Source organism: Ciconia boyciana, chromosome 3, assembly GCF_034638445.1.
Source record: "Ciconia boyciana chromosome 3, ASM3463844v1, whole genome shotgun sequence".
In the NCBI taxonomy this organism is placed as follows: domain Eukaryota; kingdom Metazoa; phylum Chordata; class Aves; order Ciconiiformes; family Ciconiidae; genus Ciconia; species Ciconia boyciana.
The window spans coordinates 275,342-301,854 of record NC_132936.1 but is presented as its reverse complement, the minus strand read 5'-3'; the positions used below and the strand labels follow the sequence as shown (position 1 = coordinate 301,854).

The 26,513-nt window shown below is 48.1% G+C and overlaps 1 protein-coding gene across 2 annotated transcripts; it reads right to left on the bottom strand.

The window, feature by feature from the left end:
* Positions 1-1,643: 1,643 nt before the first annotated feature.
* On the bottom strand, positions 1,644-26,416 carry PPM1G (protein phosphatase, Mg2+/Mn2+ dependent 1G). Of its 2 annotated transcripts, none has more exons than XM_072858045.1 (10): positions 26,014-26,416; positions 20,626-20,695; positions 10,461-10,546; positions 8,350-8,482; positions 6,460-6,929; positions 5,902-6,039; positions 4,856-5,090; positions 3,239-3,368; positions 2,819-2,921; positions 1,644-2,377 (listed from the first exon to the last, which is right to left on the bottom strand). In XM_072858045.1, exons 1-10 carry the CDS (start codon positions 26,131-26,133, stop codon positions 2,174-2,176), a joined length of 1,689 nt encoding a protein of 562 aa, XP_072714146.1. In that variant the 5' UTR covers positions 26,134-26,416; the 3' UTR covers positions 1,644-2,173. The 2 variants fall into 2 exon arrangements, with proteins under 2 accessions (XP_072714146.1, XP_072714147.1); XM_072858046.1 differs by lacking the exon at positions 26,014-26,416 and adding an exon at positions 20,862-23,403.
* Positions 26,417-26,513: the final 97 nt, after the last annotated feature.

Below are 26,513 nucleotides of genomic sequence, written 5' to 3'. Positions count from 1 at the left end.
TTCTATAACTGTTGGTTATTGCACGATTATATCTGCCTGAGCTGAAAGTAAGGTAGGCCTTTTGTTAACAAACCCTGAGAGAAAAAGGGGAAAAGATGAAGAAGGAAAGAAAGAGGTTGAGGTAGAAATATCACCAGTCCTGGATCCAGGGTTGGTCCTGCCAACAGGGGTGGTTGGTGTAGAAGAAGCCCCCAAGCCCCTGTGTGTGCCCCTATTTATTGGCCCCTGCCCTGGTCTTCTGGAATCTTCTCTCCTTCTGGCCTCAGGAGTGGTTGAGACATCTGTCAAACCAAGAGAAGTGACACTAGGCCATTCCTTGTGGCTTCCATTTTGTCTCTCGGGGCTCACAGTACAGTCATTTGGGGCTCATCCCTTACACCCTCTTCTAAAAAGGATGTGTGGAAACCACAGGGACTTCAGAAATAACAAATGCTTTTAGGACTGGAGAAAGTAATTCTGCTCATTCCTGTGATAATTCAGTCTGTTTATTCAAAGTTTGGAGGGAACTTGGCCAGCACATTTGTAGCAGGAAGTACCAGGTACCAAGTTGCCCCTTTGCCAGAGTGAGACAAACCTGAAGAAACCCACTTTTGCAAAGGAAAAAATTATTGAAATTCTCCTGCTCAGGCAGCACCATTCTAGGGGAACACATCAGCTCATCCAGAAGGTTTCTGAGTGCAGAAACAGTCAGCCTGACCACAAGTCTAACTGCAGCACCTGCGTGTTTGTGGCTCTGAACTCCCAACCCCGAGCAGGGCCACAGGAGCCCAACTTTGATGATCCAGGGATCAAAACAGTTCAGGTCTGGACACATGATCACTGGAGAGCCACTAGACACAGGGGCTTAAGCTCAGGGCCACCAGGGAAAGGGCTCAAAGACAACACGAGATGCACCCATCCAGGCTGGTGAGGCATGGGCTGACTGAACTGCAGAGGCTGAGACAACAGGCCAGGACCAGGAGGGTGGAGTTCATCTTCGAAGGGGGAAGATTTGCAGTGCAAGGCATTGCCAAGGGCACTCCCCATGACAGAGGAACCCCAGAGCAGCTAGAGGAAGTTGTGCCAGGTGACTGGGCCTGCAAACCTCATCTGTGCTTCCCTGTGCTCCACACCATGCCAGGTGGAAGGTGAAGGGGCACAGCAGCAGGGAATAGCAGCTGACCTTTCCATCCATGGTTTATAGCCCAGAGACTTCACTCCTGCAGGAGCAGCTGCAGTATTGACACACATTGTACAAGCTTTACACCATCCAGCACACCAGGTAGGAGCTGCCTCTTGTCACACCTTGAAGAGAGCACGCAGATAGATGGGGTGCAGCATGCTGCGGGCAAGTTAGCTCAGGAGGGTGACTGGTACCCCTGTCCCTTCAGCAGACACAAACTGCCTCCAAAGGCTTGTCTCCTGCTCTGTGTGCAACAGACTGTCCTCAGTTGAGCCATCTCCAGGTAATGGAGAGGCAGCAGCCCCAAGCACTGCCACAGGGGCTGGCGCTCTGCAACCACATGGCAGAAGCCAGCTGCTTCTTGTGAGCTGCAGATGCATCCCCCACAGTGCCCTGAGACACCAGAGACAGACATTCTCCTCCCCATCCCACCTTCTTCAGCCCCCTCCTCCAGGAAAGAACCAAGGACCAAAAGTACAGCTATGTTTTCTGGGCTTTTAGTTTGAAAAAAGTATTGATTGAAAGTGTACAACAGAACGAGGTGTGGCAGCAGCACCACAGCCAGATTGTTTCACAAATAAAAACAGAAAGGGCCTTAAATAATCGGGTGCAGATTAAAAAAACCTCAACAGTGAAAAAGTTCTTCCCTCCGAACAGAAATTCACAGGCACAGAAATGGCAACAACCACATGGAGACAATGGGGGGACGTCCTTCTTCTAACCATAGGGCTCTGTGCTCACAGGCTGCCAGCTCCAGTGGGCTCCTGCGCTGTGGCTGGTGGCTGCTCCCATGCACAGCTCTGCCCTCGGCTCCCTCTTTGGAATGGTTACAGATGAACAGTGCGACATGCCCTTGCTAACCAGACCCGCCCCCCACCCCCCAACCAGGACATGGACAAACAAGGCCTCTGCTAAGGCTAAAAAAAGGACAAGACTTTGGAGTCTTGAGTTCAGCATGTTTAAGAAACGAGAGTCTGGTGAACGCACAGCAAAGTCCCTGTGCGAGGCCTGCTATTCCAGCTTGGCCTTCTTGTTGTTATCACCGCCATTCTCTTCTGCTGGTGCTGCTGGCACTGCCATGTCCTCCAGTTTCCGCTTCCCACTTTCAGCAGGTGGGTGTGTATTACGGGGTTTGAAACTGATAATGATGCAGGTCATGTTATCACAGCCGGTGCCATCCCCTGAGGTGTCTGGAGCCAAACACTGATCCAGCAGCTGAGGAGGGACAGGACAGGACAGGTTAGCAGAGAGCAAAGACACAGCACTTTGAATAACTTGAGACACCAGGCCCATTCTAGCAACTGACAGCAGCTTAGGGGCTGCCAGGCCAGAATGCTGCGGACTGGGCTCATATGCTGTTTGCAACCAGACAAGGGACAGAAACAGCCTCAGCAGCCCTGGTTTTCTGAAAGTGGACAGAAACTCCTTCAGCTTGACAGTAACCCAGAGGTCAGAAACACTGGTCAGGGTGCCAAAGGAACTGGGTCCCAATTCAGAAGCATCTCTGCTCCTGTTCCAGCCAGAGTTGCAGCCCATGTGCTGTCAGATACCCCAAGTGCTGAACAAACCAGTCTGATGGAGAGGCAGGGTAGAGTCAGGCACCAAGCTGGATGCAAAGACACTGTGCTGAAGGGATGGTGACGCTCTGAACCTTACCTCTTCTACAATGGAGGAGAGCGGCCTCAGGACTCCATTCTCATCCTTTTGGGTGATCTTGGACTGGATGAAATCCACCACTTCCTGGCTGCTCATCACATTCCTGCACAGAGCAGAGAGGTCAGAAGAGCAAGTGAAGGGAGCAGTCATGCCATAGTGTCCCGAGAGAGCCTCACTGTGGCAGGGAGCTGATGGGAACAAGGCTGCATGCAGTGAGGAACAGGAGGGTTCAGAGCTCAGCACACTGTGACGTTCATCCAGCTGAGAACAGTTCCTCAGGGGCCCAACTTAACTTTCTGAGGTCATGGGGAAAAAAGGGCTGATTAGCACCCAGGGCCCTTGGGCCTTCATGAAGCCCGGCTCCAGAGAAAGACCAGAATAGTGATGCCCAAGAGGCACAACTGCTCCCTCACTACTCACCAGATTCCATCACAGGCAATGACCATGAAGTCGTGGTCGTCATTTATTGTCAGCACTTTGATGTCAGGCAAGGCAGAGATCATCTGTTCTTCTGGAGGCAGATTCTTGTTCCGCTTGTAGAAGTGATCACCTGTAGTGGAGAGGAGGATCAACTTTTGCTGTGGTTGGGCCCTGGCAATGCTGCCTACCCCTGAACAGCGAGAAGCACTGCCCAGCCAAAGAGCAACCCCAGCAGAATCGGAGGCAGTGCTCCCACAACCAGAGCAGATCAGGCTGTGGGCGCATCAGAGAGAGAAATCTGCCACATGTTCAAGGCATCAGCTTTGGCGAGCCCAACACGCTGTTACCATGCAATGGGAAAGAGGTGCCTTTGCCAGTTCGGCGTCTCATCACCTCAAACCAAGTGCCACTTCCCTAGTTCCTGGGGCAACACCAGGCCAACAGCACATGGCATCTGACAACACCAGCTAAGATCCTGCAGCAGTGCTCATGAGATGAGCTATCCCATGTCTTGGAGCAGCATTTGCAGCTCACCCCAGCACTAGCTTGGCTTTGCTGTGATAACACTAGATGCTCATTTTCCAGAAGCTCAGGCTGTCCAGGGCCAGATATTTCAATGCAATGCCCACATCTCGCTGCTGGGTTCAGGCCTTCCCAAACCCTAAGTAGCCAAAGCTCACAGGAGAAAACTGATCCTCAGCTCTGACTAGCAGACTTATGTGGAATCCTAGAAAGGGACTTCCAGGGCCACCGCAAAATAGTAGGTGGAAATGCCAATGGCTCCCTAGATAAACAGACTCCTAGTTTCCATCCTAAATGTGTTTTTATCTCTTTACCCTAGGATAAAAATTTCAATGGTTTTGGTCTTTCTGTACAAGTACTCTCCGCTCACACCCTTAGCTGCTGACATTTCCTTCTGTTCTCTGCGTATCTCCCAGTATGTTCTCAGTGTTATTCACTACCCTTTCCTTAATGCCTCCCAGCATCTCACCTGCTCACACTGTAGCCATTGATTGGGCCAAGACCTTGTTTGGCTGCTAACAGACATGCCCAGTCACCTAAGCCATTAAATACTTCAACACTGCTCGTAAGAGACCAAAAGATGAGTACAAACAGCAGTCCAGTGCTGCCTAAAGCACTGCAGCAAGGGGGATGGAGTTCATGCAATTAAAAGGCAAGGCTGGCTCAGGAACAAATGAGCTCAAACTGGTATAAAATTAGGTCCCCAGGAAGCAACATACCAAGGTCCTTCAACAGCATCCTAAAAGGAAAAAATCCTGTTCAAAAGTCAACAGTCTGTTTTTGAGACAGTTTATATGAGGTGGTTTCTGACAACCCAGCTGTTGGCACAACAGCCTCGGAGGATTCACACACTCTGTCCTGTGCTGGAACCTGGCAGGTGCTAGGTGTTGCTTTCCACTGATGTCTGCCAGTTTCATGGCCATTTTCTCTAATTAGGCTGAAATCTCACCACATCAAATATTGAATAGGTTCTATTCATCATCCAGTTAAAAACTGTTCCTTAAACTTAGCGGCTGGCAAGTGCTGGAAGCGTGGATGTCCTGAGCACAGCACTCTGAGGCCAGGCACACCAGCATTCACCCCCACCTTGCTCACCGATTGCCCTGGAGAGGTTGAGACCACCATTCACTCTCCCATCCATGGTGACCTTGCCGCCAGCATTCTTTATCCTGGCCAGCTCCACCTCATCCTCCGGCTTGTGGTCATATGACATGTCGACAGCTTTGCCACCTTCTGACACTACGCAGCGAGAGTCTCCAGCGTTAGCCACAATCAGCTGCTTGCCCCGGATAAGCGCCACAACAGCAGTTGTCCCACTGTCAGAGCCAGGCTGCAAGAAACAAATGGTTTTGCTGAGACCCCTTTCTCTCGCTCCATATCAGGTCAATAAGGGAACCAGCACTAGCCACCACAGGCCCAGCAGCATCCCAAACCCCAAGGTGCTGCGTCTCACCCCTTCTTCCCATAAGCACACACAGAACAATGGAGAAAAGCCTGAGGGAAGTGTGAAACACAGGAAGAGTGTGTTCATTGAGAGGCAGGGTCAAGCAATACCTCTGTTCCAGCCTCACAAAGCATCAGGGGTTCAGGATTCTCCAGTGTTCAACATGTCCTGCTATAACTCAGCTCTAATGTGTTGATTCCAGCCCTGGTCCAGCTCAAGCAGAAGTCTCATTGCAAGCCAGGACATCTCTCCGAAGAGAGCAGGTTGGCACCTTGGAAGCTGTAGTCCCCTTTTCCTGACATCCTGGGTCCCTGGCCCACCTGCCAGCACTGCCATGGGCTGAGGAGCCACAGCCTTGGCCTGGCAAAAGCAATGCTCTGCCCAGGAGCAGCAGTGCCAGCAGACCAGTCCTGCTACTGTCCTGTACTCTCCCTTCCATACCAATCCCCGCAGTGGTTTCTAAGCACAGCAAACCCAGCAGTGGGGTCAGCCTCTTCTGATCTCAACCTGCTGCCCACATCCATGCCCTATCCCTCAGCCTTTTGCATAAAGTCAGGCTGGCAGCAGCTGTGTTCAGCCTCAGAAGAACAAAAGGGGTGTTTTATCCTTATCTGAACGGTAATAACTCCTTGCTGAGTCCCCCCCAAGTGCCCTTGGCTCCACACTATGCTGCAGAACACAAGAACAGGGTGTGCACCTCCTCTTTCCCCTCCATGCCTGGTAACAACATTTCCTCCTCTTCATCCTCATCCTCCTCTGCTTCTTCAGTGTCATCTTCATCATCTTCATTCTCTGCCTCTTCACTACTGTAACCATCCTCATCTTCACTGCATTCCTACGAGAAACGACAGATATCACCAGGAGTCACACAGGACACTCACAGTGCCCTCCCCAGACAGCTTGTCCCTCCATCCTGGGGACAGATGATAAGTTTGCCCCAGAAGAGTGAGATGACCTGGTACGTTTCCCCACACCTGATGCAGCTAGTTTCAACTACCACAGTGAATGGAGGGATGGTGCATGCAGCAAGACCAAGGGCTATCCATTATGGCCGCTGCACAGATGAGGGTATGTTTCCTTCAGGGTTATCTAAACAATCCCCGACACTCCCATGAGATGGTCTCAAAGTATCAGTCTGAAAAACCTACTCCTAGGACACACCTAGGATGAGCCAGAGGCTCGTAGCTCAAGTACCACAGTAAGCAATGCATTCTGCCCAGCCAGAAGGCCACTCTGTCCCAGTGCTGTTTCCTACCTCACTGTCTTCCTCCTCTTCCTCAACCTCATCTGACTCATCCTCACTGTCCTCAAAAAATTTGGATTTGGTTGTGCGCTGGGGCTTTCCCGTAGAGGAGCAGGAGGGCCCGGCCTCCCCAGTAGAAGAGGTGACGGCCTCGTCACCTTTGCCTAGTTCAGGCTTCTGCAGAGCAGGGCTGTTGCCTCCAGCGCTGGCTTTGTCTGAGGTGGAGGAAATACCCGTGATTTCTTCATCTGGCTTCCCATTCTTCCTCTCCTTGTGGTCGGTAAGCTCCCCTGGGTCAGCCTCTCCATTCATATTTGACTCCCCATCATGCTGCTTGCCTGTCCCCTCTGCAGCGTTCTCCCCAGCTGGAGCTAAAGACTTGTTTTTGAGGTTCTTGGTGCAGTTTTGTCCATAACGCGTGAGAAGCTCCTCAATGGTCATTGTGGCTTCTTCATGCAGAAGAGCAGCCTCCTCATTATCCACTAAAAATGGAAAGGGGGAGGGGAGCAAGGACAAAGAGGGTCAGAAAGCAGTATACATCACCATAGCAGCAGCTGTGCAGCACATGCTGGGTTCAGCAGTGAGGTTGCTATTGCAGACAGGTTTCAGCAATGCTCAACAGGCTGATCACTAGCAGGCGCAAACACAGCCAGGCCTGCACCGTCCCACGGATTCCAGGTGCTGCAGATGAACAATATGCAAATGGCAGGGGAATGGCTTCTAACCACAGCTGATGCATGCAGTCTGCAAGTTACCCTAGTGTCTCTGGCCTCTGATGCTATCTGGCTGACTTGTAGGCAGCACAGAGCATTTAAATTAGCTGTAAGGTTGGAGGGTAAAGAGCCTTATATTTCATGAGTGCAGGCTCATCTGAAGCTGTGGGGGAAGCAGACAGACCACTTTCATGTGCAGATTTGTTCATTAATACTGCAACCAGGAACAAGAAGTTTTTGTTATAGCAGTTGCTCTGTGGGCCTTTAGCACTACAGGGATCCCAACCAGCTGTAATCTAGACACTTTACAAACAGATGACAGAACAGTTTTAGGCAGTGAATGCAGTATCTCCCAAGTGGGACACTGGACAGAAAACAGGATGACTTTCCCTAAACTATGAGCCAATGACCACCACTTCCCTATTGACATCCTCTTGGTTATCATTTTCTTTGCTAATTAATCCCAAAAGGAAAAGAAATACCCATATCCCAAATACTCCTGAAAGTACAGGGCAAAAAGAAGAAAAACCCACCCAACCAACCAAAAAAACACTTTGTCCCTGTCAGCTGGAGAATGAGGGCCAACAAATTCAGCATTTTCAGACCAACACACCGTGTTCAAGGTGACAGTATCACTTTACATCTGCTTGAAGTCTGGTCACAAGATATTCAGCTGAGAACAGCACAGGATTCTACCCTGGGATTAACCTTCTAAGCTGGCTTCATGGTCTGGCAACTATTTGCTGGTGGAAAAGCACACTTGCTTCTTTGTGAGAAAAAGAATTGCTGAAGAGACCAGAATCTACTTCAATCCTATCTGCAGCTGGTGTCTGCCACCAGCCTGGGAGAGCTAAGCACTGGGCATCATACTGTTTCACCTCACGACTTAGCCCAGAGGCTTCTCAGAGGTTTCTGACATCCTAGAACTCTGCACCCCACAGAGGAAGCCTTATGGAAAACTGTGACAGTCTGTTTTGTTATTCATAGGATTAAGCTACCAAATGAATCAGAATTCCCCCAGCACCAGCCCAAAGCAATAAACAGTGCTGACGGGTGGCAGTTCAACTCCAGCTGAAATTTACATGAGAAATTTGGACAGAAAACCTTCTGCTAAAGGAGACCTGGCCCAACTGTGCTCAGTCCCTGGCCTGGAGCTGCAGTTTTGTCTATTCAGTGGCATCTGACTTACCATCATCTTCATCAGCAACTTTCTCCTTCTCATCTTCATCATCTTGGGGTCGCCCAGCCATCTGAGAGAGCTCTTTAATCACCTCCTCAGTGGTGAGCTTGGCATCTATGGCTAAGAAAGCATCTTCCAGGGCCTACGTATGAACACAGACATGAGAACGTGCACAGTTTCGCCTTCCTTACAGGATGCCTGCGTGTCACACTATACAATCAAGTCTCTTCCAGAATGCACACCATATGGAATCACAGAATGGCTGAGGCTGTCAGGGACTTCTGGGGTCCATCTGATCCAACCCCCTGCTCCAGCAGGGACACCCAGAGCTGGTTGCCCTGAGCTGGTTGCTGGAAGCCACATGTCCAGGTGGCTTCTGAAGAGCTCTAAGGATGGAGACTCCACCATCTCCCTGGGCAGCCTGTGCCCATGTCACCCTCTCACTGAGGAGCATGTCCCGATGTCCAGAGGGACCCTCCCAGGGTCCAGTTCGTGCCCATGGCCTCTGGTCCTGGCACTGGGCACCACTGGAAGAGCCTGTCTCCATCCTCTTGGCACCCTCCCTGCGGGTATTTATAGACATGGATTCAACCCCCTGAGCCTGCTCTGCCCCAGGCTGAGCAGTCCCAGCTCCCTCAGCCTTTCCTCACAGCAGAGATGCTCCAGTCCTTCAGCATCTTGGTGGCCCCTCGCTGGACTTGGTGGACTCTCTCCAGTCCGTCCCTGTCCCTCTTGGACTGGGGAGCCCAGCGCTGGAGCCAGCACTCCTGGGGTGGCCTCATCAGCGCTGAGCAGAGGGGAAGGATCCCCTCCCTCCACCTCCTGGCAACCCTCCTAATGTAGCCCAGGATGCCATTTGTCGCCTTTGCAGCAAGGGCGCATTGCTGGTTCACGGTGAACTCGGTGTCCACCAGGACCGCCGGGGCCTTTTCTGCTGAGCTGCTTTCCAACTGGGTGGCCCCCAGCAGGTACTGGTGCTACGGGGCTATTCCTCCCCAGGGGCAGGACTTTGCACTTCCCCTTGCTGAACTTCATGAGGTTCCTGCCAGCCCATGTCTCCAGCCTGTCCAGATCCCTCTGCACTACAGAACAGCACGACCCTCTGGTGTACAGCTGCTCCTCCCAGCTCGGTGTCACCTGCAAACTTGCTGAGGGTACACTCTGCCCCATCCTCCAGATCATTAGTGAAGAGGTTAAATGAGACTGGACCCAGTATTGACCCCTGGGGTATCCCGGTCGTTGCTGGCTTCCAACTAGACTTTGTGCCACTGATCACCACCCTCTGGGCCTGGCCAGGCAGCCAGTTTTCAATGCACCTCACCGTCTGCTCATCCAGCTCACACTTCAACAGCTTCTCTAGGAGGATCTTAGGGGACACTGAGTCGCAAGCCTCGATGAAGCCCACAGGGGGCCTGGGGACAGGATAGCATTCAAAGCCACTGTGGGGAATGGCTCAGCATGCAGGCTCTTATCTACCAAGCAGACAGGCTTCTTGTAGTCAGTGAGCACAGCCAGCTTGGGATCAGCAAAGCATGATACTTGGGTGTTTCAGCCTAGAGCAAGAGCCACAAACTGATTCAAGTTTGCTTTGTAGGCTGTCCTCAGTCTAGATGTAAATGGAAGTTCTGGAGGGACTGCCTTCCCCTCACCCATACTGCTACAGATCCCAGCACCAACCCACAGAATACCTGATGTCAGATCAGGCATTAGTACTATGAGGGAGTTTTACAACGGGGGGATCGCTTGGTGGAAGCAAGACATGAACTAACCTCCCACCTCTGACAAAAGCTACCCCCACCCCCCAAAAAACAACCCACCAAAACCACTCAAAGAACCAGCCCACACCTTTGACTGGAACAAGTCTGAAAATGAAAAAAGGAAAAAAAAAGGGGGGGACACATGACAACAAAAAAAGAAAGATGGAAAACAGAGTATTTATCTTCGAAAATACAATCAACACCTGGTATACACACCTAGGAACATGGAAGGGAAATTAAAATGGAAGACATGGCAGACAGACCTTGGAGGGATGGGGCCCTGCACATAAGTATTAGGTACCTAAACAAGGGCTTTCCTCTGCATTGGTGCTTACTTGTTGCAGGACAGAGCTAGGTTCTTACCTTTTGCAATTTGCCTTCCTTATAGGCCTTCTGGTCTTTGATTATCTCCGGAAGATACTTGGCACAGTATAGGGCAACTTCTTCTCCTGAAAGAGAGCAGAAATCATTTAAAGAGGCTGGTCCTCCCAGAAGCAAAACGCACTCCTGAGCAACTGAATTCCTGAGGCAAATCTTAGGACACAAACCAGAACTAATACAGACACGGAAAAGTCACGCAGCAACAGACCACAGGGGATCCCTCTCACACCTCCCAGCAAGCTGCATCTCTAGGAACAGCAGGATTTGCTGATGACCCCTGGCAAACCTCAACGAGTTCTTACCCATCAGGTTTGGCCAATGCTATAAGCTTCCTGAAAGGGAGCTTAGGCCCATTTTGGCACTTAGGCCAACTGTTTACACCCATCCTACCTATGAAGCTCTATTTTCACATGTGAGCGCAGGTATAAACAACAAGCAAGGGAAAAGGGAAGCTTTTGGTCAAGGCAAGCTCTTTCTCAGAGCATTACCGACACCTGACGAGCAGCACAACAAGTGTTATGTATTCTAGTGTGTGTTCCAGACCAACGAAAATACGATGCCACAGCCTTGAGATAAGCCCTTCAGGAAGATGGGGGTCCTGATCGGCAGAGCGGTCATCTTGGTACAGGAAGGTGTGCGTGTGTGCATGGCATGAGTGAACGGTGGCCAGAACACCAGGCTGCCGAGAGCACAGAGGATAACTTGGATTGACAGTCAACAACACAAACCAAGCACCCACTCCTAGAGCAGATGAAAGATTTTTTAAAAGCTGGAAGCACTCCAGCAGCTCAGTAATTAATACTGTCAAGTATGCAACAGAGCACAGGAGATATTTTTCGTGATCATGAAGGTGCTATTAAGAGAGGAAGAAGATTAAACGGTGAGGGACTGTGAATTTCTGTAGTTCATCTTGGCAAGGGGGACCAGAAAGAATAGTGAGACTTCCAAGAGATCAATCTAGTAATTTAGGTTTTTATATGAGAGGCAAAGAATGATGTTGGGCATAGGTCATGAGAAAGAAAAATTAGAGCTAGAAACTGAGAAACAAACTAAACGACAGCCACAGAAGGGTGGCAGAGAGGGGAGCAGGGCGGACTGCAGGCAGGTGGAGGGGTCCAGCCACAGGGTCCAAGAGCATGCTTAAGACTGTGCTGGATGAGCCCTTCTCTATCACAGGGCAAAGGAGGAGTAGTGTAAGTGGGCTGAGCATAGCGCTCGAGAGACTCTCCACATACTGCCAACTTTGCTATAGGTAAAGGCAAGAGAGCCGCATGTGCTCCTTCCTCCTGGCTACAGAAAGAAGGTTTTTACAGCAGAGCTGTAACAGCCACTCAACTCTTGATCTCCCTGCTAGCACATCCCAGCTTCCCTCCCATTCTTCCAGCCAAACAGAGGCCGTGCAGGTAGCTGGGCACAAAGAGAAGTAACGCACACAAGAGCAAAGCTCTGTGAAGGAAAGGGGAGCAGGGGAATTGAGGGGAAAGTATGAGAAGGGTGGGAAGTAGCTAGCCATCAGCTGAGCAAAAGGAGAGGCAGAGGGAACATAGTGGGAAGAGAAAAGGTGGTGAGATTTGAGAGAAAGAAACAAACAGCAGACAAAGGACTTTTCAAATGTGCCTGCAGAGAAGGGATCAAGTGGCCATTGACAAAGAACTGAAACCTTGCAAAATGGTTGCTGTTAAAATAGCGCTGCAAAAAGTTCAATGCTGTGGCTCTAGACAACAAAGAGACTAAGCTCTATTCTGACTGTGCTCTCAAAAATGCAGAGTGGGAGGAAGAGGGGAGAAAAAAAAAGGAAGATCACAGAAAAATAATCTAAGAGAGATCAAGCATTTTAATGAGAACTTAAAAGGGAATGCCAAGGTGACCTGACAATGACAGAAAAATGGCAGAAAAGAAAAAAAAAGACTGGCTGGCCCTTACAGGATCTCAAATGAAGAGGACTGACAATGTCCATTGACATGGGCTTATGGAAGCAGATCTTGCCAATCCAACTCAACATCTGCTCTTAAAATACTATGATTTTGCCTGATAAAAATAAGCATGCTGATGTAACAGATTTAGATAGGGTATATAACTTGCATATATGTATATAAGACAGCACTTTGCTTAAAAAGTTAAACTTTCAAGACAGCACATGCTGAATAGATTAAAGAACTGCCAACTACCAGTTATGAGATGAACAAAGAATCACATGGGAAGATGTGTTTATATGCAGTCTTGAAGGACTGTCTCCAGATGATACTGTAACATTTCTATTAAAGAGCCAAAATAAAACAAAATTTCTATGAGAAAATTATAGATGGAGGGAGTGGTGAATAATGACAGTGATAGGTCTTCCAGATCACTTGATGAACTGGGGGGAGTGAGCAGGGGCTACTCAGAGAGGTATGGCCACCAAGGAAAATGTGTGCACAGCCTTGGACCATGGCAGAAAACCACCCAGCGGATCTGAATGCTCTACGAGATGGTACTGGAACAACAGGCCAGGAGCACACTATGTACGTCCTTTTATTTAGGCTGCTTTTACTTAGAGCGTAAACTAGCAGGCCATAAAACAGTAGCCCTGAAGCACTTGCAGAGAACACCGACAGCTGCTACGTCCTCGCTTGTACGACAGGGATCGAGCGGACCAGCCTGGCCCAAAGGCAGCCGGAGCAGTTTGCTGCGGGGACACAGGGCTCTGCCATGGGCAGGGCTGTTCCAGGCGAGTTCCAGGACTTGGCCAGCACCTTAGTTGAGACCTAGATGTGACGGTGATGCACTCCCACATAAAGGCTTGACCAGTAAGCAAGGCGGTGCACTGAGCGTGCCTCAGCATTCTGAGGAGGAGAAAAACTAGGAAAACTGCAGGAAATCCTAAAATCAGGAACTACAGGACAGGGAACAGGCCCAGCGGGCTGCTGACACGACTGCTGTCATCACAGGGGGCAGCTGCAATCTTCTCCAGTTTCTCTTCCAACCTGCAATCACTCCTGCCTGCCCAATCTGGACCAGCATAATGGCACTGACATCTCTTCCTCATCTCATTTTGACACTCTCTGGGGCACTGAACTGCATCATCCAGAGCGTATGACAGACACACAGGTGGGTCGCCTGCACGCAAGCCATGCTGTGCCCTGCAGCTCTTCAGAGGCTTCCCTGATGGTCTCACACAAACGCTAAACAGGAGTGGGGTGGGTAAAAGCCTGCATCACTTGTACCAGGTAACTGTTCTGGCAGAAGAGCACTGGCCACAGCTACCCACTGAGATCAGAAAGGGAGAGAGCGCGACCAAAAGGCACCCCCTTCCCTACCCAGCAGGGTCTGCAGATGAGGCAGCAGCTCTGTGCAATCTGTGCTACTGGAAGCAGCTGACAGATCTAATAATACCAGTGTGGACACCTGATCACCCACCAGATGGAAAAGATGACCGAACATTGCAATCTTTCTGCCACAGCTAGGGACAAGAGATTTTCTTCACAGCAACAAGTAGCTTGATCTGAGAAAGCTACCGACAGGTTTGCAGCCTTGGCCCCAGTATGTCCCCTGTAAGCAGGCAAGGCATGGGGCTGGAACACAGACTGCAAGAAGATGCGTTCCACAAGCCTGGCAGCACCGCGCAAAGCAATGCAATAGAGAAAGATCTTGCTCTGTCACCACAGAAACAGGAAGCCAGCCCCAATATGAAAAGCTTTGGCAGTTAAACAAGCCATTTCTTTGAAACAGGGACATTGAGATTAAATAGTGATCTGGGAATGTCTGATGTGCCTGACTGTGGCTACCCAAAGACAAATTACTGTAAGAGAATTTGTAGGTGCCACAGAAGACAAGAAACTTTTGCTGCTTCCCATGCAGCTCCAGCACAGATGTCACAAAAGACATTTCTGCTGCAAACTGATGAGGCTTTGCACAGGACCCTTTTGCCAGTCTCCTAGACTTCTCTCTTCATTGGCTGCAGTTCACCCTCAAACCAGGCCACCCTCTGTGAGCAGAGCTGGTCGTGGCAGTACCCTGTCTCCCTTGCTCAGGATACAAAGGTGCTTGCTTACAGTGTTTTAACCAGAACATCTAGAAAACAAAGATTCTCCTTTGGAGTCCTCCAGCTGCGGAAGATGATCCATCAAAATGAGTCCTCAGATCTAACAGGTGCGTCCCCCTTTGGTGCACAGGAGGCAGCTATCAGCCCAGCACACAGACCTGAGATCTAGCTGCTTGCACAGTAGTCCCAGTGAGATCTAATGGGTTTTATAAGCTGAGTCAGTAACTCAAAGCACATTGCTGCCACAGTGGCCAGAGAAACTGAACTGGCTGAAGGAATTTATCTTCTACATGCAGACGGATGTACTAAAATATTCCATCTCAGCACTTCTGGACCCGTCGCAGCAAGAAACCCACCAGATTTTTCTCACTGACAAAGCCTTTGTAAGAGTGCAATAGAGAAGCCTCTACTTCACTCCAGGTCCTGACTCGCACACCAAGTGGGCTCTGCATACCAGGGCCAGCTGTGGCGAGGGAGCCCTTCTGCACTTTAGCCTGGGTGCAACCAGAGTAACTACGCAGTGGACGCTAAACGACTCCTTTCAGTTCATTATGTAACATACTCCTGGCTTTGCTTACACTTATGCCAAAATCAGCCCACCCACCACCTTTTGTCAAGGTCTTGTCTTCATTAAATATCAAGCACCCTCCCTCTGAGGGCGGGGATGAGGGCATCAGCAGCAGGGCTGAAGAGCCAGCTAATTATGAAAGCTGATTTAGACACCTCAGTCCTGCTCTTCATGAAGGTCCTTCCCTGCCAGTTCCACTAGGGATCACAAGATTCAGCCCCATGGTACTCCTAGCCTGTGGCACAGAATTAGGGAGGAGACCAACAATCAGAGAGACAGCAGTTGCAATGGAGTAACAGTGACTCCCAGGACAGACCATGAAGTTCTCAAAAGACTTCTCCGCTCCTTTTACAGCCACTCGCTGCTTTTCTTCAATGGTGCCTCACCTACTACAGCATTGTCTCAAAATTAAAATTTCCCTCACTTCTGCAGTTACTGTGCTATACACACAAATTTATGCTCTTATTATGGCTGTATAGAGAAGCAACAGACAATCCACCAGGATAAAATATTCCCAAAACACTCATGCTCACCTGGGTATCAAAAGTGACTAAAAGCCTCAAAGTATCTGTCAGCAAAGAAGTAAGTGCCCAGGGCTGTATAGTTTCCTAAGCAGACCTACAGCAAATGGTCCTGGTTGCCCTCAACTGTAACAAGCATTTGAGACATTTCCAGCAAAATGGTAAAAGTTGGGAAGTGCTCTTTGAAGCATAAAACTGACCTGCAAAGCAGTAAAATGGAATGAATTTTCCAAAGATGCAAGCACCCAGAAAACAAACAATTTTGTTCAAGCAAGAGAAGGATGAGTGCATGAGTACAATATAGCACAGCAAGGTAAACGTGAGGAACTGCCACACAGGCTTTTCCCCTCACCAAGGTGGGCAAGACTACAGGACTATCTCCCCAGTGGGAGGAATGAAGTCGGTTGCTTGTAGCTTCCAGACAAGGCTCTACACACTCTGAGGTGCATTTTGAACTGCAACAGGAGTCCTGGTGCTGACAGTTTTAGGACAGCAGGGAAAAGAAAACCTCACCAAATACAATTTCCACTTCTTCACACTTCCCCGAGAAGCAGGACAGAAGAGAAGCAGAGGTACAAAAGCAGGCCCTGGTACCCATGGGTGTGGAGTGCCTTCAGCTGTCAGGGACTTCAAAAGCTTCAGGGCCTGAACACTTACACAATTACTCACATATAACCATAATACATCACTAACAATGAATCCAGGATCACATCTTCCACATCTCCAGTGTGAAACACACTGTAAAACTCTCAAGTCTCCATGAATCATTTTATTAATGTTTTCTAGAGGAGTAGCATCCAGCTAAAAACTTCAGCTGCATTTTCTGCTTAATGTGTCACAGATGCAGTAGTAGAAAGGTCTTCAGGAGGCTAGAGTAAAATATATAACGTGTAACACTGAAGTCAGTGAAAAAGTAAATATCTGGATGATTCTCCAGAGTGTGTACTTTTATGTTCCTACAAAATTATAAAAAGAGACCACTTTTGTTTGCAAGAGAGCATGTGGAGTTTTCAGGATGCCTGAAAGACCACACAAAAAGGTGAAAGCATACATGGGAAAGTTCAGGTATCAGAGCATATTTCTGCATGGCTAGATGCCACCGCCAAAACCCACATCTGATTCAGTTTTAAAAGCAGGAGTCACATTCAGATGAAATATGGAACAAAGGAAATTTATCTCGGCATTTCAGGCAAGGCTAGCTCCAGAGTACCTAAGACCCAGCTGGATTCTCACAGCAGTATGATTTCTCTATCTCCAGGAGCACAGGCTTGAATATGACATGTGAAGACAAGAACGGGCAGCAGCCTCAGGGCAGAAACCTAGGCAAGAAAAAGGCCTCCAGAGATACAGGTTCCTAGATCAAATCTTTTTCAGTGGATGTACATGCAGAAACCCATCCTACCTCATCTTCACAAGGCTGAAAGTAGATCCTACTCCAAGATTTGATCTGTATTTAGACACATACACACCATTTGAATATAAAATAAAGAAAGCTTAGAGTCAAATAACAAATAAACTAGCTAACAACAAATATCACAGAATTCCTATGGATTGGAATACTATGCCAAAACAGGAAAAGAAAAAATTTAAGACCAAAGTGTTAACTCCCACCCTGAGACAATGACAGGGAGGCAGAATGCTAAGGCAGATCAGAAGGCGAGATGACCAAGGACAGGGCAAGAGATCCATCGCTCTGCATACAAACTGGAAAAAAATTACAACAGGGCTTGCTGTATTCAAATTAAACACCTTGGTAAGAGCAAAAAGAAAACCTCTCTATGACAATGTTGACCTCTGAAAAGGGGGAGCTATGTATAAATGAAGACACTTATTAAAAGGAAATGAAAAGAAACAGCTAAAAGGATAAAGCATGTGTAGATAGCAAGAGAGGTTGATCAGAAACACCATACTAGAGGTGCAGAGTACTTGTATATCATTCTCCAAGATTTGGGAGTAGGGAGGCCTGGGCAAGTAAAAAGGCAACTGGGGAAGGCAAAAAACCAGTAGCATCTTTCAAAAACTGGAAGTCTTGTCCACAGGGGGAAAACATAAAAGAAAAACTGATGAGTGAAATGGAAAGCCAAATATGAAAAAAACAAAACAAAACCCGACCAAAAAACCCAACCCTTTTTCAAGGAACACAATAATAAAAACTTTTCCCAACCTCCCTGGAGCAGGAAGCTTACTGGAGAGTTTAAGGCTGATAGATGAGCAAGGTATAAAAGAAAAGCTAAATTCATTCTTTGCACTGGCAGCTAATAAAGCTTAGCGAGGTTCCCACCCTAAAAACTTCTTTTATATGGGACAGACCTGAGAAATTGTTTAAAACTAAAGAACTAATGCATCAATAAAATCATACAAAAGTAAGGATGGACAAAAGTTGATCTTCAGTCAGGTTCAACTATATCTGTATCCTTCCTGATAGGGTTTGTCTAGGAAGAGCTGTAGAGATTCAGTCACTGGAAATCTAAAACAAAGGTTAGAAAACCATGCCAGTGCTTTGCCATTCTGATTAATGCCTTTCCCTAATGTCTACCTTGAATCTTTCCTATTGTATTTCAAAAAAACCCAAAACAACACATTATGTCATGTCCTACACTAATGGGAATGTCATAAGAGTGTCAAAAGTCTTTCTAAAACCCAGCACATGAAATAGACCTTCCTGTTAGCTGAGAAACTAACACATGGATCTTGAAGAATAGATCAGTTTGATATTATTCATTCTTGATCAGTTTTTGCTAGCTGACACTTATCAAAGATAATCTTCAGGATATCAGCAGCTGCTCCACCCAGGTCTCTGCACACTCTAAGATGATGTTCAGGAGGAAAATAATTTCAAAACATTCAATCTAAATGCTTCAGACTGAGACCATATCTTTTGAAGAACTACTAGTCAGCTACCTACTCAGGCTGACCTTTTTAATAATGACTATTGCAAAAAAAAAAGGTCTTGAACTCTTATTTACAAACTGGCAGAATTAGGTAACTCGGTTCTAAAGGAAAATGAGAAATCATGACCTGCAGTACGTAACCTTCCACTTGAATCTGCTCCATTGTCAGAGAAATGAAAGGCATACATATCATACCACAAAATAAAGTAAAAAGCCTCAGAGAGTGATGGAAACTGGGTTCACAACACTACAGATCAGCATATATGGTATGTGAACACAGCAAACAGTAGCAATTGTAATAAATAGAATTAGCATATACATGGATACATACGGTAGAATGGGCAGGGGTTAAATATACAGCAGAGAATATCACAAACTGGTCAATGTTTTTTCGAAGAGTCAATGAGCAGGAGGAAATAGGTAGTTTAGTTGATCTACTCCATATAGATTTTCAAAAAACTTTCAAATAAATCATCAAATGTTTTACATACTAAGCTGCCATGGGAAAAGAAGTAAGGTTCGATAGAAGCAGACAGTTTTCAAAATGGAGGACGGCTACTGGGAGCATTCCTTGAAGACTTAAGTTGTTCAACATCTACATAAATAATCTGGAAAACAAGTGATGGGTCATTCAGAATGATAAAAACTAAAGTAATTTGCAAAATTTTACAGCAGGATCTTGTGCTTTTGCATGATATTGGCAGATTAAATTTCTCACTGACAAAGACAAGAACATGAAAAAAAGAAAAGACAACGAACCTCCATATGCACATTGGATGGACTCAAAGCCATCTATTACCATTTAGGAAAGATCTGGAAGAAACTGGGGACAGAGTTCTAAAAATGTCAGCTTACCGTTTATTTGCATCAAAACAGCTAACACGTTGTTAGGAAGTGTTAGGAAAGCAACTGAGAATAAAACTTATGTCACAATAAATTCACAGTATATCTTTAACTTGAAAGCTATAGGCAGTTCTAGTCAGCCTAACTAAAAGCATATTGCAGAGCTAGACTATGTCCAAAAAAAAAAGGAAAAATATAATCAGAGCTGTGATACAACAGAATGTTTGGAATCCTTGGCTATATCCAACAACAGTAGGCTAATGAGTTCCATGGCCCAAGGCATTTCATCACCTATGCTAAAAATTACTAGAATGATCCATGGTGCAATTTTGGCATGTTAGTTAGCACTCTTGTAATTTCTGGACACAGTTCAGGATCTAGTAGGAACCAGGGACCAACAGTCAGTTTGGATGCAGCCACACTATGTTGAATGCTAAGACAGCTTAATAGCATCAGCGTGGCCAGACTGTGCCAATTGACCTCAGGGCTGGAAAATGGGTGCTGCTGTTATTAAATAATACAGATTCAGCTGTATGACTAGAGACAAGTCTAGGGACTGGAAGAAAGCACATAGAGTCCAAAATTATGAAAGTGAAAAGTGCTAACGGAGTGATTATTCGCTAATTTCTCATAAGTGTTGGGGATATTGCAGTGAAAGTATCAGGCAGCAGATTTAGATAAAAGTCTTTTTTCAAGTAATAAAGTTCTATACAAAACATCCTATGCAAATAATCACCAAACATATAAACCTGGTTTAAAATGCAATTAGACAAATTCATGAAGAGTTAGTTCATCAAGAAGACTTGAGTGTGTCTATAAGATCGAATGGCTGCAACCTCTAGCTCAGGGAGCCCTTAAGTGGGGAATGGAAGCTGTAAAGATACGTCAGGCAATGGATCTGCCTGTTCTGTTTTTTCACTCTTTCCTTGGGCAACCAGTACTGGCAACCACCAGAACATACCGACTAGAGTCAGATCTTTGGTCCAATCTCATGTAGTTTTTCTTACTGCCACTCTTCTGTGACTATCCCGTCTGCTTATTCACCAAGAAAATTGCCATTCTTAAAAGTTTTAGAAGATGGAAATGCAAATCTCATTTCAATTTTGTATCAACCCATGACTAACCTTCCTTCCAAAAACCCTAAGAAACTTTCAGAACCTTAGTCATTGGTATCTATCAAAGAAAATGCTTCCTAAGAAGGAGCAAAATTTCTAATGATAGATAGATGCTTGCTCCAGCAGCCGCTGAGCAGCCTAGAAGAGCCACACCGAAGGACTCTGGAGAGAACAGTGGATGCAGTTACCTCCGTGTCCATCGTAGACTGAGAACATGGCTGTTTCACTGTCCAGCTCGGGTATGCAGTTGTGTGCATCCTGAAAGAGAGAGAAAAAGTCTGGAATGACATGTATTGCACTAGACCCTTGCAGAGAATTGGAAGAAAGGACTAGGGAGGCTATGAGCACTGACACAGGGATTCTCAAGTCTGGAGGGAGAGCAAGAACAGTAAGAAAGCCTCCTCTCACATTTGCAAAAGCTTACCTGGCGAGCACTCATCTTCAAAGAGGGGGCACGGATCTTTAACATTATGATGCTCTCTGTGCTAGAGCAGTAGCGCAGCCTTGTCACCATGACATTGTACTGGAAACCCCTTCAGATCCTCAGTACAACTCCTCCAGATATGGCCAAGCTCAAGCCATAATCAAATCCCTCTGCTCACGGTACTTGTAATGCCTGTGTTACTGTAGTAGCTCACAGTCCTTAAAGAACATGAGGCAGCAAGCTGGGCTCTACTGCACAAACTGCTACCTAGGCTGAGGGCTGTCTAGCTGAGCGTAACTACAGAAATACAAGTTATAGTAGCACCGATGCACTGGCAACTTCCCCCACACAGACAAAAGCAACTGGCTCAGGGTCACCCATGGAGTCCGGGCATTCCCACAGATGCTCTCTTCGCCAGTTCTTGCCAAACAAGAGCCATGCAAACTGAAAGCCACTCTGATGCACTGACAAAGCCAGAAGGTCAAATATGGAGCCTCCTGACCTCATGCCTTCAACCAACCGCAGCTTTGCCTTTGCTTGTCCTGGTGAATATGGTCACAGACAGCAACAGTTGTCTATCTGAACAGCTCGATGAAAGGCAGCCTTGCAGGACACAGGACTACCACATCCAGTGAGAACAAATAACTGGGCTGGAAAACTATCTCTTGGGACAAAGGCTCCTTCCTGCTCTTCTTGCCATGTGGGATGCTCCAGGAAGGCACTGCTGGCCTCAGGAACAGCTATCTGACAAGCAAGGCAAAGAGACTGGCTTCTCTCAAGTGTCTTTTAAGCAGTGAAGCAAAGGACAAGCAACCAGTGACCTAACAGTGCAAAAACCAAAGTACAAACCCAGGTATCACTTCGTAAGGTAAGACATACATCTTGGTTCTGGCAACTGTCCAGAAACCCTGCAAATCTCAGGGGCAAACTGGAGGGAAGGTGCGTCCCAGGGGTATTTTGGGCTTAAATATCAAACTGCATCCAGCCTTTCTCTGTGCATGCTCCCAAACTACAAAGATCAACAACATATAAGCTATATACGTTGAGCAACCTCTCTCTCCACAAGGTCTCACAAGAACAGCAGACTTTGAAGAAGGCACCACCCAGATTTTACAGCCAGATGCCTGACCTCTTTCACCCTATGGGTAAGCAAACCGAACTTGGCTATTCCAATGCAAAGCTTAGAACTGAATCTTTCTCTTAAACCCTCCCTCTGCCCAACTAATCTCCTAACATTCCTTAAAGTTCAAGCTCTAACCTACCAACTTACAGCCTGACTGCACCCCACATGCTTTTGTTCAAGAACAATAGTGATATTTTAAACAAAGTGATCTAGTCTCTTTGCTGTGATTCAGGTTCATCACCTTAAAGTTAAATGTGTTACAGTTGCCCCAAAACACTGTGCTTACTCCAAGACAGCTGGCTCAAAGATTTGCATGTGTCCATATTGCCAGCCATAATCCAAAATTTCTGTGTACACACAGAGCTACACATGCTGCACAGCCAAGCAACTGTTGAGCTCTTCTACTTTTTTATTGTAGGACTCCTTGGATAAAAGCTCTTCACTCTCTGGAGTCCCACAATCTTATAAGAAGAGAACTCCATTCCCCTGCAATTTCTATCAAGTGCTAAGGAAAACACAAAAAGAGAGGTTCTGGGTTTATGCAGCACTTAGTGCAATGAAACTCCTGACACTGTGATGAAAACAGTGTCTGAACAGGCAAATTACAATCTTAGTTCAAAATTTAAAAAATGACTCTGAATTACAACGTAGGAAATTTAACCAGAGAGCTCACTGGAGATAGCAAATAAAAATAAGAATAAGCAAAGAACCACTTTTTATGCTCACTGTTCGGAGTATTTACAGAAGCTAGTGAGACAGCAAAACCACAACAAAGTAGCTGGGATAAGTCCCAGGTGACTAAACAGCAGTTTAATTAGAGCAAGTAATGCAAATGCTGCTGGGGAGGAAACCCAATATTGGCAGCAAAAACAGTCTCTCTGCTCCATTTGTAGAGCACTCACTGCAACTTGTCCTGACCCTGGACCAGGGTGCTGCAGTCAAGGAGGGCAGACAAACAAGGCCAGCACATGCTGGTAGGAGACAGTTCAGCCCCCATAGTGCACACAGCGCTTGCTCTACACTGCTCTGAGCAGAAGTGCTAGTGGCTCTGCAAGCCGGGCTGCACACCAGCCCCTGGCATTTTCAACTCTAAGAGCAGTTCAGAGAGCATCTGCTTGACCACTAAGACCGCCTTGTGTTGCCAGCACAAGAGGCTGTCAGTTACAAGTCTCCATCCCTGCTTCCAGGCCTGGTAAGGTGTCTGCAGCGACTGTCCTCCAAGTAACCATGATCTCATGCTCTTCAGACCAAGCAAGAGTTCACAAAGCCTGGGTGCCAGCTTTCTGCTATCTAGCCTTCCCCTCAAGGGTGGCATGATTCTAGGTCTGCCCCAGCTGCATCAGTGGTTACTATAGCAGTACTGAAAACCAGCATGTTTGAAACATCAAACATCAAATTCAGTTGAAATTAGCAAACAAGTTAAAACTGAGAGTTAATGTGACAAACCTCCATATTTTGAACCAAATTCTTGCATTTTTTGAAGCACGGACTTTTTTTCTGAGCCCAGGAGTGAAATGAAGCTGCACACAGAGGTTGTTGGTGCCTCATCTTGGAGATACAGTCAGAACAGCACCAAAGAGCTCAGAGAGGCCACATTCAACTACCTCCAAAGTGCCTCCTGCACCTTTCACTGTATCCCAGAACACTCCTCTCTGTACCATAAAGCCGTCTTTTTCTCTTTCCTTATTTGTTCATGGTACCTAACACTATTATTTTGTAACCTTATCCTTTGGGTTCCTCATCCGCCCAAAACATTTCCTTATTCACAAAGCAACCTCTCTGGACTAAGAATGGATTTTTATTATAGTATTTCTTCAGAGCCCTGTATACCTACCTCACTTGGGGGCTCCTAAAACATAAGTTAAAGGCAACAGACAACTCCTTTACACAAATTTCTGCTACCCTAAAATACCTGTGTCCTACCACTTGTACACACTCTGACTGGCTTCACTAACATAACACATAACTAAAGCCTTAAGTGTAAACATTTGCTCAGAACTTTCTCCAAGCCTTACAGAAGAGCGAAAGTAAAATCAAACATGAAGAAAAGGAAAAAACACAGGACAAGACACAGAGAACAACACATGGCACTGGAATGCAAGAAAGTGCAACAGAACTGTCAAATTCTGCTCAGCTGTATGTGAAACAATACATGTTTCTCTCCCACCACAGATTTAGAAGCAATTTGCAGCAGGTTCAACTTGTAACACAAGCAATCCTGCTGTCTTCTCATTTCTTGTGATAACACAGCTAAACCATGTCTACACCAATGTCCTCAGTATTGCTTCTGCCGGCAGGGAGATAAGCCAAAGATGTTGGCTAGTGAAGAAAACACAGCTACGAGCTCTGGGCCTCATCCAGTTTCCGTAAAGGTCAACAGCAGCAAGAACAGACTTCAAATAAGTGAAATTATGAGCCAATGTCCTCATAGGTATGAGTCCCACCTGTGGGAGGGCTACTTTAGCCCACCAGCATTACAAATAGGGGCAACTCTCTGCTCTCCCTCATCCAAGCCTGTCTCCTCAAAACACTTTCAGCTTCTGTGCACCAAGGATGCCAGAATGCTGCCTGCATTCAGCATCTTACAGGAGCTAATCGCGTTGCAGAGATTATACTGCACATCACCTCAAGTGTTCCAGTAATGTCTCTGTGCCACCATTTCACCCCTCCAGAGGTCACCAGGATGGACTAGCTGAGACACTATCGGTCACAGTCACCTAAACACACACATACTCTGAGTGTATCTTAAGAGCACAAGCACCAATTCTCCTGTCTCTTCTACCCTGGAAACTAGAGCCCACGGTTTCACAAAGCTCTGATGCACACAGAAAAGAGGAAACACCTGGTCACTGTTTTGTCACCAGTAAGACTGCTGTAACATTTCAGTAGCAGTAAAGTATCTGATAGCATGGCTCATGAAATAGTATTTGCAAAAAATCAATCCCCGACAGTCTGAATGGGACATCCTCTCCAAACTAGCCAAAGGGCTACGGCTACAAACAAGAAAGCTGCTTTACCATGTTCAGAGATGATGTACCCTGGGGGGGGGGGCTGCAGGGACCAATATTAATCCTTATCTAATTTAGCTTGTTTGCTGGCTGCCTGGAAGGGAACATAAACCAGCACATTAATGGTACTCACAGAGAGTGTTAAATTCAAAGAACAAGCAACCGCTGGCAAGGCAGAGTAGTCCCAGCAGCTCGACATTGCCCTTATACAAGCAGCTTTACAAAGTAGTTCCAACAGACTCCCCCACTGGGAGGAGCACGGGCAAACACCTGGCTCCTGCAGCCAGATGGTTATCTTGCGATAATTCATTTGCCCCATAACAAGCATAGCTGATAGGATGGTAAAGCCAGGACTGGCTACAGGAGACTGAGAGCAGCAATGAAAATTCCCCCAATAAGTTTGCCTAGAAAAAAAAATAAAAACCGGCAAAGAGAAAACAGAGAGAGACTGATACTTCATTTCTGCCTGGAAAGAAAAGCAGGGAGTTTGCCTGAGATTTTTCATTTACTTTAATTCGGCGCTTCATCGCAAGCACTACACTTGTCCTTTCTGCCACTTTTTAACCCAAGTCTCTCATTCCCTGCCAGGATTTCTCGGGCTGTACGTGCCGGGAGAGCCCCCGACGAGAAACCCCGCGGCGCCCCCACGAAGCGGGGTGACTCTCCAGCAGGTCACCGTGGGAGCCGGGACAAGCGACAGCCTACGGGCATTCCGGCAAGGCCACGGTAGCACCGGAGAGGCAGCCCCTCCCCGCTCCGACGGCGCGGGCACCGCGGCCTCAGCGCCTCGCGCCCGCGGGAGGGAGGGAGTGACCGCCCGCCGCCCCCCCCCCCCGTCCCTCCGGTGGGCGCCGGCGGGGCCGCCGCGCCGCCTGCCTGACAGCGCAGGACACCGAGAAAGGGCCGGGAGAGAAGGAAGCCTCCCCGCCAGGCTCGCAGCTAGAGCCGCAGTTCCGGGGGCTCCGCGGCAGCCCGGGGCCACCGGGCCTCCCCCGGGGCCCGCGCCCGGTGCCCCGCTCACCTCCATGGAGACACGCCAGCCCTGCATGGCGCTGAAGCCGAAGTGGAGCGGGCGCGGCCCGAGCCCGGCCCCGTCCCCCGAGCTCTTCACCGTGTTGGGCTGCGACAGGTAGGCGCCCATGGCGCCGCGGCGGCCTCCGCCGGCGGACCCGGCCCCCTGCGCGGCGGCCCTGCGCGGAGGGGCGGCGGCGGGTGCGGCGGCAGCCGGGCCGCGCGCGACCGGACCGTACCGGGCGGCACCGGAGGGCGCGAGCGGCCCAGCGCGAGCGGCGAGGCAGCGAGGGCGACGGAACCACCCACCAACGAGCCGCCGAGCGGAAGTCGCGCGGCCGGAAGCGCGGGCTATAGAGTCGCCACGGGGGGACGGCGCTCAGCCCGCGCGGCCGCGGCACAGGGGCCGGAAGCGCCTACCATAGAGACGAGCGGCAGCTAGCGCGGCACAGGGGCCAGGAGCGCGCTCCGCTCGGCGGCCTCAGGCCCGCGGGGTTCGGCCGCCGCTCC

Excerpts from the sequence above, each read along its gene's own strand:
- PPM1G (XM_072858045.1), bottom strand. The coding sequence starts at position 26,133 with ATGGGCGCCTACCTGTCGCAGCCCAACACGGTGAAGAGCTCGGGGGAC. Across the intron at positions 20,696-26,013 it reads GCTGGCGTGTCTCCATGGAG|GATGCACACAACTGCATACC; the intron begins GTGAGCGGGGCA and ends TCTCTCTTTCAG. Across the intron at positions 2,378-2,818 it reads TCTCCTCCATTGTAGAAGAG|CTGCTGGATCAGTGTTTGGC; the intron begins GTAAGGTTCAGA and ends GTCCCTCCTCAG.